We start from the raw sequence: 12,026 nt of genomic DNA on the forward strand, positions 1-12,026 counted from the left end.
TAGATTAGATCAGGGGTGTCAAAGTCCCTCCTCGAGGGCCGCAATCCAGTCAGGTTTTCAGGATTTCCCCAATGAATATACATGAGATCTATTTGCATGCACTGCTTCCATTGTATGCTAATAGACCTAATGCATATTCATTGGGGAAATCCTGAAAACCTGACTGGATTGTGGCCCTCGAAGAGGGACTTTGACACCCCTGGATTAGATTGTTAGCATACTGGGACAGATAAAGAAAATGCTTGAATACCTCAATGTAAACCACTTACATAACCTTGATAGGCAGTATATAAATGCATAAAATAAATGCAAACATTTTGACTCCAACCCTAGCCAGATGGCCTTTTCATGCCCTTTAACCCTTTTACTAACAGGCTAGTTGATGATGACGACCTAGCCCGGGGGTAGGCAATTCCGGTCCTCGAGAGCCGGAGCCAGGTCAGGTTTTCAGGATAGCCACAATAAATATGCATGAGATAGATTTGCATCTCAAGGAGGCAGTGCATGCAAATCCATCTCATACATATCCATTGTGGCTATCCTGTAAACCTGACCTGGCTTCGGCTCTCGAGGACCGGAATTGCCTACCCTGACCCAATACCTAGCAAAATCTTGTAACCACTCAGTAGAATCGAACTTCCATAGGTGCTTTAGGTTGCCTAATGCCACGTCTGGTGTTAGCCACGCCCAAAGTGGCGTTAGGCGACCTAAAGTGCCTTTGAAGGCGTGATTATGGCGCCTAATTTTTCAGGCCCTGGTTGGCGCTTTGAAATTCAGCTTAAAACGTTGTTTAAATGTCCTGTTTATGCAGCTGACCAGCCAGGTTAGCAGCATAGAAAGGCCTGACTGTTATATGGTGCTATCTTTGTGACAACCCACAGCCAGTTAACTGCCGAATATCACACTTAACCAGCGCTGTGTTAGCCAGTTCTGGGTTTAGCACCAACAGCAGTCATCAAAATGCTGAGTATCAATCCCCTAGTTTTTCACCAGTCTTGCTCTTGCCTTTAATTGTTATGTTTTACTTTTGGTTTTCAAAATTGTTTTGAAATCAAGTTCAAGTTTCAAGTTTATTGGGATTTGTTATCTACACAATATCATATATTTCAATGCGTATAACAATTGTTTTTAAAATAACAATTAACAAATTGGGGAGGACAAAACAAGATAATATAGACAAATTTAGGCATTCTATTACAAACTGGTACAAAAGGCAAAGGGGGTGAACTACAATTTTTAAGAAAAGAAAAAGAAACATTTGAGGAAAAAACACATATGGAGGGGGGTCATATAAAACATATATGGTAGGATCTCAAATCCAGGATATAAAGTAAAATAAAGAATATTTTGGCGACCTACACATAACACTCATTAAAAACTAGGATTTAGTACTTGTAGGTAATGTTTTCTATGCATTGAAAGCGTCTTTGTACAAAAAGCTTTTAAGGGAGCGCTTAAATTTTTCTAAAGAAGGTTCATTACGTAAAAATAGTGGTAAATTGTTCCAGAGCTGGGGTGCTATGACCGAAAAGATAGTGGATCTCCTGGTCCCTATTATTTTTAAAGACGGAATAGTTAGTAGATGTTGTTGTGTTGATCTGAGTGTCCTGGATGAAGAATATGGTGTCAAAAAATGGTCCAAAAATAACGGCATATGTGATTATTGAATTTTAAATGTTAAGAGTATGATTTTAAATGTGTCGAAAGATATGTAGAACTGTCCACAAGGGTATAGATATATTTATATACAGTATACCTCAATAATCTGATCCATAAATGATGTTCACTTGTAGTTTATAAGACATTGACTCACTCATACTGCAGGATGAAAAAATGAATAGTTAGGGTTACCAGATTTTGTTTATAAAATCTGGCCCCGCCCCCAGGCCCTCCCAGTTCCGCTCAGCCCCGCCCCATTCCACACACATCATGCCCCGTTCCATCCCAGCCTCAACCCCCCCCAGCCACGCCCCCCTCATGCTGCATCAGGAAGGCATCTCTGTATGCGCATGTGTTACATGATGACATCATGCACATGTGCATGACATCACCATGTTGCATCCCGACGACGGCCCTAGCTGGAAGCTCTTCAAAACCTGGACAAAGTGCCGGGTTTTGAAAAACCATCCGGACGCTCGGACATGTCCTCTAAAAAGAGGATATGTCCAGGTAAATCCAGACATTTGGTAATCCTATGAATAATATCAAAATGCATTTAGTATTACTATCCAAGTGCCACATTCACGAATATATACTTCTCCCTCCGTATTCGCAGTGGATACAGGCAGAACATAGCCGTGAATATGGAAAAACTGCAAATAACTTTTTATATGTTATTTACGTTTTTTTGTAACATTCAGCGTTTTTACTATTCAAACCACAAATAACTATATCTGACGGGCCGGCAGAGAAGCCAAACCATCCCTATCAGGAATCACTCACCGTGCAAACTGCCCCAGCTTGTCCAGGAAAGCAAGCACCAAAACTCCGAGCTCCCTGAACCTCTGGTCCCCATAGAAAAGGAAGCAGCGCAGGATCAGGAGCTCAGTGCGGCTCATCCTAGCCCTGGCTTCTGCACTGGCACTCATCGGGCTATAGCCAGGGCAAAGGGGAGTCCACCCCAGAGACCGCCTCGTGCTTCTAAGCCCCACCCACAAACACTGAAGAGCACCTTTTCTGTTCTGAGAGCTCTCCTAGCCCGCCCATAGTCTCTGCCCTGCATTTCCAGTCCCGCCCACAAGCACAGCCCTGCGCCGCTAGGCCATTTCCCCAAGACCCATGGGCTACAAATCCTGCCCTGCACGTCAATCCTACGTCGCTGCTAGAGCTGGCTTCGGCGTGCTTCTTTTGTAATTTCCAGTTTTGTTAATTTCCTTGCGCTAATGTGCCTTGTCAAACAAAAGGGGAGGTGGAAGGAAAATTAAATGTGCAAGTGTAAGATGAAAAATCACGAATAAGCGAAACCGCGAGTGCTGAAACTGCGAATACGGAGGGAGAAGTACTACAAAACCTTGCACTGTAACAGGATGCTTTCTATACACGTATCCAGAGCCTGAAGGGGCAGCAAAATCAAGGTTTTCCTCTAGCGCAGAAACTAATGGCGGTTTTCTCCAGTGCAAGCTCTGGTTTGCCCTCCCTTCCGTATTCTTTTTCGGTCCTCCACAATTTACAGTGTACAAAAATATCTGAAGGATGTTCCATTTTCAGGAAAGACTGGCAGAAGAAATTGAAAAATTACAGGGTCGAGCTCGAGCAGGTGAAGATGAGAACCGGCTCCTTAATTGAGCCCACTCTGTCCAGGTAATTCTAGCAAATTACTGTTCTTTTAGAAAAGAAAACAAAGCCAGATCCTGTGAGGAGTTTGTGATGAGAAGTTAATGGAAGAAAGTTTGCATTCTCTAAAAAAATAGAGAGGGAAGTAATGGGCTGAAATATCTGTAATTTGGAAGAATTTCTGGTCCACATACTTCTGTTATTTTTATTTTAAGCAATGGGTAGTATTATCATATCATTTCATATAAATTCTGTATATGGTGTGCAAAGTTATACATCCAACATTGGGCGTGCCACTGAGATGTGTGTGCAAATAAATTGGATAATGAGTTCTGAACCTTCATTAATTGGGCGCTAACAACAATTATTGGCGTTAATTGGCACTTATTAAAATTTTCACATTTTATGTTGCATAGACCATCAAGAGAAACTAGAAACTTCTACTTATTTGCTTATCCGAAAATTAATGGGTGTAGATTTAAGACCTTTAGCTAGGACCCTAGCATTTCAAGCTGATAGGCTACAATCTTGGTTAGGTAAATGTATTCAGCAAGCTATGTTATCCTATTGCTGTTTTCAGAAATTAATTAAGACCACTTTGTTCAATAAGTTTATTACTTAACTAGTCTTTAAGCCCATTACATTAACGGGTGCTAGAATATATGTCTGTCTGTCTTTCTTTCTGTCTGTCTCTCTCCCTGCCCCTGTGTCTTTCTTCTTTTCTTTCTGTCTCCCTCCCTCCCTCCCACTATCTGTCTTTCGTTCTATCTGTCTCTCTCCCTGCCCCCTATGCAGCAGCATTTCTCTCCCCTCCACTTCCCTGTGCAGTAGCCACAGCAGCATTCCCTCTCCCTCCATTTCCCTGTGCAGCAGCATTTCCCCTCCACCCCACTTCCCTGTGCATCAGCAGCATTTCTCTCCCCCCCCCCCACTTCTCTGTGCAGCAGCTGCAGCAGCATTCCCTCCCCGTCAGCAAGCTATGTTACTCTATTGCTGTTTTCAGAAATTAATTAAAACCACTTTGTTTGATAAGTTTATTACTTAATGAGAGTTTTATTATTGAAATTCTATTTTACAAATATTTGTATTTTTTACTGTATTATTGTATTTCTCTGATTGTCCAGTTCCTTTTAGTATAAACAGCCTAGAACTTTTGGTTATGGCGGTATAAAGGAATAAAGTTATTATCATTTTATAAGGCAGAACGCCTTCCTCCCATGGTAGGTATCTTCAAAAGGGGGCATGGCCACGGATGTGTCAGGGTGCTAGGTTGCAAGTACTGCCTAGCTGCATCTAACAAGGGTCCCGGCATTTACACCAGGCTATGTGAAAAGTAGGCGGCGGAAATGTAGGCCAGGGTTTTAAAGGCCTACATTTTCGACGCCTACCTTTCACGAGAATCGCGCCTACGTGGCTTTAGGCATCGCAAGGCGCCTCCTTGGGCGGAACAATGACGCCATTTTTGGAAGCGCCAATAAGTGCCTCCAATTTTTTAATTGATTTTTAATTGCAGCCAATTAATCGAGCCCTTAAAGTATATTTCATATCTAAAATGGCAGTACATGCACAGCCAGGAACATTTTTCCATCTGCACTTATATTTGCTTGGAGTCAGTGGTATAGTAACGGGGGTACAGTGGGGATTGCCCTTCCTATTACAGCCGGTGAGCTTGTCAGGAACCGGTCCATCTGTGTTTGGCCGGGTGTAGGAAGGTCTACCCGGATAACACCCTTGCGCTTACTATGTGGCATCCTCCAGACTCTCAAACGGGGAGTGTCGGACCGTTCTGAGCACCATCATCTCTCTGCCACCACCCCCCCACCACCACCACACTAGCACCCTCCCTTCCCCCCCCCCCTTCTTCACCAACGTGAGCAACTTTTCTGACCTGTTGCTCGTTGCCGGCCTAGCTCCCTTCTGAAATCACTTCCCGGTCACGGGGCCAGGAACTGACATCAGAGGGAAAGCCAATGCTGGCGCAAGCAGCAGGACTGAGAAGCTGTTTGCGCTGGTTAATATTTAAAGAAGTATGGGAGAAAGGGAGGGACGTGAGTGGGGAAGGAGCAGGGAGGGCAGAGAGGAAAGTGCAGGGGGGGGGGAACCACCGCCCTGGGTGCCTCTTATCTTCGCTACGCCACCGCTTGGAGTCCTGTATAATTATCAACTACAGTTTTCCCCACAGGACCGAAATAATCCAACTCCAAGCAGAAATCTGAGCGCTGACCTTTGTGTAAGGCTTTTAATCAACATGGCTATAGGCTTATTATCATATTTATTGTATATTCCGTCATTTAAAGCCAATGCTTAGATACAATTTACTAGGGTAGGACAAAGCAGTTAACTGTATTGCATGGGCATTATTTACATATTTGTTCTTCGGTGTTGTTAATTAGATTTACTTTTTGCAGAAAAGAAACCTCTTCCATCTCATAGTTCACTGGTATTCACCGATGACCTCTGAAGAATAGATTCTGTTTGAGAGACATTTCCACGCATATCTCCTTCTATCTGTCTTTTACCAGTAACTGCTGGTTGCGTTCCTGATTCATTGCCTTTGAAAAGGTCCATCTTCTTTAGCCCCACCCACCCTAGCAGTGTCGTCGCTAGTCAAGTTCAAAAATGGGCCCACTATAAACTGGCAGGCTCACCTCCAAGGAGGCCCATCCAAGGAGACTGCAACCAAAAAAAAGTGGAACCAATTCCTGAACTCCCAAGAGTTTAAAAATGGTGTAATTTATTGAAGACAATAACAAATATAAAATCCACAATATATTAAAACAAAACAAACAAACAAACAAGTACATTACAGAGAAATAAAGTCACTTGCAGTAATCAGATGACCAGACCCTACATGGGCCATGTTTCGTCAGTGTTTGCCTTCTTCAGGGGTCCTTTTCAAACGCAAACATATGAAACATGAAGATAAAACCCACAAACATAAACATTTCAAGTTTCAAGTTTATTAAAAATTTGTTGTACTTGACAAGTACTTCAATGCGTATGACAATTTAAAAATAGGAGAAAAAAATAAAACAATTTTATACAAATAAACATACAGTATATATGTACAAATAATTACCGATACAAAAGGAGAGAGGGATGAACTACAATCTTTAAAGAAAATAAAAAAACATTTAGGGAAAAAACATCTGGAGGGTAACAAAGAATAATCATGAAAGCATGGATAAGTCTAGAAGAGAAGGTAAAGAAGATATTGACCTATACATAAGGTCTGATTAAAATTAGGTATTAGAGCATAAGCATTAATGATAGACAAATTATCCTATCTATTTGTAATTTTCAATGTTTCAAAGCAAAAGATATATACAGTAAAGCCGTAAAAGAAATATACAAAATAAACCTTGAATATAACCATGGAGGCAGCAACTTTACAGAAAACCACAAATATGAACATATGATGTATACCAGCGGTCTCAAACTCGCAGCCCTCGGGCTGTACGCGATTGCCCACTCCACAAGTGTCTGGCGGTCGCTGTAACCTCACGCAAGGGCATTCCTGCATCTGTATGCGATTGTGAGGTGGAATCCAATCGCGTGCAAATGCAGGAAAGCGCTTGCGTGAGGTTACAGCAGCGAGGCGGGCAACGCTCCAGGACGTGCAGCTTGGAGCAATGGTTGGAGGCAGCGCACCTTGTGCATGTGTCCAGTGCTGGGGGAGTGCGAGAGCTTTTTTTTTTTTTTTTTAATTCATTTTAAAACCAAATTTACAAGAATCCTCTTGTAACAGAAAATCAGAGCATTTGTATATTTAGTAATCAAGAATTACAAATATCACATATTAAAGCAAAGAAAAAAGAAAAATTCATTTTCATTTAGTACCATATCTTTTAAACTCCTCCTTAGACCACCAAAACACCCCATGGGAGACAAGAATTAATGAGACAAAGAGATCTCCAATTAAAGTAAAATAAAGAAAAGGCTTAACGTATTACCAGTCAAATTCTCTTACAGCCCTTATTCTTTGATTATAATTTAACATTTTTTGTGTCCAAAAAGTATCGAAGCTGGTCCGGGGCAAAAAATACATATTTAGTTCCAGCATATCTCAAGAGGCATCTACAAGGATAACTTAATAGAAAAGTGGCTCCCATTTTTAATACTTTATCCCGCATTGCTAAGAGAATCTTTCTATGATCCTGAGTGGATTTTGTTACATCGGGATAAATCCAAATTCTTTGTCCAAAAAATAAATTCCAAAACGTTCGAGTTCTGGGGCATTCGGATTCCGAGGTACCATTGTATATACGATAACAGTAGTAGAACAATAAAACATAAATTAAATAAAATGGAAAGAATGAAGATGAGAACCCCCCAGTATTAAAGCAATAAACCCTGCTGCAAAAGGATAAGTAGTATACCCTTTAACCTTCATTGGAGTTCCTTTCTCTCTCAACTCCTGTAAACCATGCCGAGCTCTACGTTTGTGGAGATGATGCGGTATATAAACCTAAGGTTTAGTTTAGTTTAGTTTAAAGATCGGAAATAAGCTTTCATTATGGCATTCAAGTCTTGTTCAAAAACCAACGAAATTATCAACGTTCCACGAAATTCAATTTCTTCCTGGGAACTCTCAAGCATGCCCGTTACGTTGTTAAAATCAATTGGTTGCAAATTGTCAGGTTGATTACATGATATTGTTTTTTCTAGATTTCTAGGCAGAGAGTAAATTTTATTTATTGGGGGCAAATGTTCAGCAGAAAACTTCAAAATCTCCGTTAGATATCTTTTGAACATATCAGCTGGTATGTAAAGAGCAGATTTTGGAAAATTCAATAGTCGTAAGTTAAGATGCCTGTTAAAGTTTTCCAACTGCTCAATTTTCCTTTGGAGTAAAAGTCTGTCTTTAGCCACATTAGAGGACATACAGTAAAACCTTGGTTTGTGAGCATAATTCGTTCCAGAAGCATACTTGTAATCCAAAGCACTCGTATATCAAAGCGAATTTCCCCATAGGAAATAATGGAAACTCAGACGATTCGTTCCACAACCCAATAACTTGAATACAAAATGCTATACGTACTTGTATTGCAAGACCTCGCTCATTTAGAATAGAGAATGACACGGGGAAAAAAAATCTGTCCCCGTCCCCGGCCACCATCCTCTGCACTGCCCCGTCACCGCCGTTCCCTTCACATCACCGTCACTGCCATCCCTTTCACCGCCCCGTCACTGCCACTGCCATCCCTTTCACCGCCCCGTCACTGCCACTGCCATCCCATTCACCGCCCCGTCACCGTCCCCGCTGCATCCATACAAGCCTTAGTACTGTAATATTTAGCTTATTCCTTTCTTATAAATCAAAGTTCCTGCTGCTGAACTAGAGAAAGAGATGTTCAGTTGGCAGGGCTTTGTTTATAAATTTTTATCAACACAACTAATATACTACTTTATCCTAAAGCAAAAAATAAATAAATAAATAAATATAATTTTTTTTTTCTACCTTTGTTGTCTGTTTTCTGCTTTCCACATCTTCTCATTCAATTCCTTCCATCCACTGTGTGTCTTCTCTCTGCGTTTTCCATTTGCTGTTACTGTGCCTCTCCCTTCACCCCCCCCCCCAATTGGTCTAGCACCCATCTTCTTCCCTCCGCTCCCCCATAGTCTGGCATCTGTCTTCTTCCCTTCCAGCATCTTCTCCCCACTCTGTCTTCCACATTTCCCTTCAGGGTCTGTTCCTCTCCACCCTCCTTCAATGTCTGTTCTATTCCTTTCCACCACCACCCTTCCCTCCCTCCTTTACCATCTGTTCCTTTCTACCACCCTTCAGCTCCTCTCGTGTGGCCTATCTATCTACCTTCTTCCCTCTTATTTTCGTGGCACGTTACAATGTAATTTGTGCAAGCCACTGGAGCCTGCGAGCTCGGTCCCTGTCCCATCCCCACAAACCATCTCGCTTCTGTGCTCCTATTTTCCCCATTTCTAATATCTCCCCTAAGTATCTGCCATTGCCCCCCCCCCCCCCCGTGTCCACATACCATCCCCATGGCATGTCCCCTTTATGTCTCTGTCCCATGCACATAATTTTCCCTCTTTCTGTTACCTTCCTGTGTCCAGATTTCCCCTATCTTCCTCTTCCATACCAGTGTGTCTCTTCTTTTCAACCCCATCTAGCTTCTTTCTCTCTTTCTTCCTTCCCCCCTGCTTCCAGCATCTGGTTCACCTGCCTGTCCTCCCCTTTCTTTCCTGCTGTGGGTTTTTCTTTCCCTCTTCATCCCCTTGGCCCTGAATTCTTTTCCCTTTCACTCCCTCCTTCCAGTGTGAGCCGGGAACACGCGTGATCACGCGGTCCCCGCAGCCCCCACCCACCCACCCGATCGATCGTAGCATTTAGCCAGCTCCCTCCCTTCACCTCACCTTTGTTTGCAGGCTTTCTTTTCGGCGACCTGCACGCTTTCAAAGAGCCGCGCACGTGTGGCTGCTCAGTGTTCAATCTTCTGCTCTGCTGCAACTTCCTGTTTCCGGTTGCGTCAGAGCAGAAGATTGAACACTGAGCAGCCACGTGTGCGCGTCGCCGAAAAAGAAAGCCTGCAAACTAAGGTGAGGTGAAGGGAGGGAGCTGGCTAAACGCTACGATCGATCGGGCGGGCAGGGGCTGCGGGGACCGCGCGATCCTTGATGCCTCACTGCGGAGACAAGACCATTCACTGCTCCACGGGGTGGTGAATGGCTTGTCCCCGTCCCCGCAGCGACTGCTATTTTTCTTTCCCCATTTTGGCGGGTTACCCGTGGCTAAACGTGGCTAGCTGCGGGTAACCGCCACCGTATCATTCTCTAATTTAGAATAGTCACTACACATTTGCAGCCTCAGAGAGAGAAGACCCATCGGCTCAGTTCTGATGATGCGACGTGAGTATAGTGTATGTACTTGTATTGCAAGACCTCGTTCGTTTAGAACAGTCAGTACACTTCTGCAGCCTCAAGAGAGAGAAGAACCATCGGCTCAGTTGTGATGATGTAACACATGTATATTGTAAGTACTCGTATTGCAAGACTTTGCTTGTTTAGAACAGTCACTACATTCTTGCAGTGTTAGAGAAGAACCATCGGCTCAGTTGTGATGTGTGTATACTGTATGTACTTGTATTGCAAGACATTGCTTGTATATCAAGTTAAAATTTAATAAAATGTTTTGCTTGTCTTGCAAAACACTTGCAAACCAAGTTACTTGCAATCCAAGGTTTACTGTACTCTGTAGTGAGGAAATTTCTTTTTCAATCTTGTCAAATTTTATATTCATTTCTGCTTTAATATTTTGAACTGAGGTAGTCAGATCATCTACTTTTGTCATTACCTTTGAAATGTCTCCTGATTTAGTGGACGCAGCTTCAAGTTTCTGGAGCACTCTCCATATGTTAGAAAGAGTCGCCGCCAAGGAGTCGGTTCCTTCGTTCCTTGATAGGTCATCGACTCGGCATCCTGGATTCCGTGGGGCCCTCCTCTGCGTGGTTGCATTGGGCTCTTCGCACTCACGTCTCCCACGCCTTCCATTGCCGGATTAGGCGGCGAGCGGGCTGCTGGAGGGGAAAGAGATGTTTCCAGCCCCAAGGCTCCAGTGTCTCCTCCCAACGGAGCAACAGTGGGGATTGCCCTTCCTATTACAGCCGGTGAGCTTGTCAGGAACCGGTCCATCTGTGTTTGGCCGGGTGTAGGAAGGTCTACCCGGATAACACCCTTGCGCTTACTATGTGGCATCCTCCAGACTCTCAAACGCGATCAAATTGAAGAAAACTTTCAGGAGAATGCAAGGTAAGACAGAGCTCTAGTCCTGAGAGCTATAACGCCGCTGCCATCTTGCCCCCCCGGGAGTGCGTGAGCTGTTGATACTTTTTCACTTTCTACACGTTGCACTGCTTTCAGTTGTGTATAGCGGAAATGATCAATTTTCCCTAATTGCTTCTGATAATTCACATTTTGGATTTGTAGGTACTTGGAGAGCTGCAGAAAAAAAATAGTTGGGGGTCCTTAGCACACTCTAAACACGGCCATAGAATCTAATGGACACATTAACATTTAGCACGCACTAAATCGCCTTAATAAAAGGACCCCTAACTATTTTTTCTGCAGCCCTCCAAGTGCCTACAAATCCAAAATGTGGCCCTGCAGAGGTCAAAGCAATAAAAGAAATGTACACAATAAACCAATCTCGAATACAGTTATGAAAACAGCAACTTCACAGAAAGCATCCTACGGAAATCCAAAAGCAATAAAGACTTGAGGATATCCGCTATAATAAAACCCTTAGCGCGCCTGCGCACTTCAAACTCCGTGGTGCTGTGCGTCCGTGGTGCCATGATCCCGCATGCGCAGTAGGACCCTGCTGCGGTTTCTCTATCGGCACCGCTGCCAGGCGCACAGAAAGGGACTAGCGATGTTTCCTCAGCCTGAGGCCGGACCAGCAGCACAAGCAGCCGTGGGCATTTTCTAGGCCAGCCCACTTCGATAATGCGAGGCGGGCTGCCCTAGCAAAAGCCTCGAGGCTGCCCAGGCTAGCGGATGCTAGACAGGGGGAGCAGGTAAGGGAGAAGGGGTGCTGCTGGACAGGGGGGAGGTAAAAGGAAGAGAGAAGGGCTACTGCTGGACAGGGAGAGCAGGGAAGAGGTGCTGCTGGACAGGTGGGAAGTAAAAGGAAGGGAGAAGGGCTACTGCTGGACAGGGGGGAGCAGGGAAGGGGTGCTGCTGGACAGGGGGGAGGTAAAGGAAGAGAGAAGGGCTACTGCTGGACAGGGGGAGCA

General features: G+C 43.8%; 1 protein-coding gene across 1 annotated transcript in view; it reads left to right on the forward strand.

Annotated features, from left to right (window-relative positions):
• The window catches only part of PPFIA2 (PTPRF interacting protein alpha 2), a 447,553-nt gene that overhangs the window by 352,269 nt on the left and 83,258 nt on the right, over positions 1 to 12,026 (forward strand). The window contains 2 exon segments of the mRNA XM_033951535.1: positions 3,208 to 3,237; positions 3,239 to 3,300. Of these exon segments, the coding sequence (XP_033807426.1) occupies positions 3,208 to 3,237; positions 3,239 to 3,300 (92 nt within the window).

Source organism: Geotrypetes seraphini, chromosome 7 (genome assembly GCF_902459505.1).
Source record: "Geotrypetes seraphini chromosome 7, aGeoSer1.1, whole genome shotgun sequence".
Classification (NCBI taxonomy): Eukaryota; Metazoa; Chordata; class Amphibia; order Gymnophiona; family Dermophiidae; genus Geotrypetes; species Geotrypetes seraphini.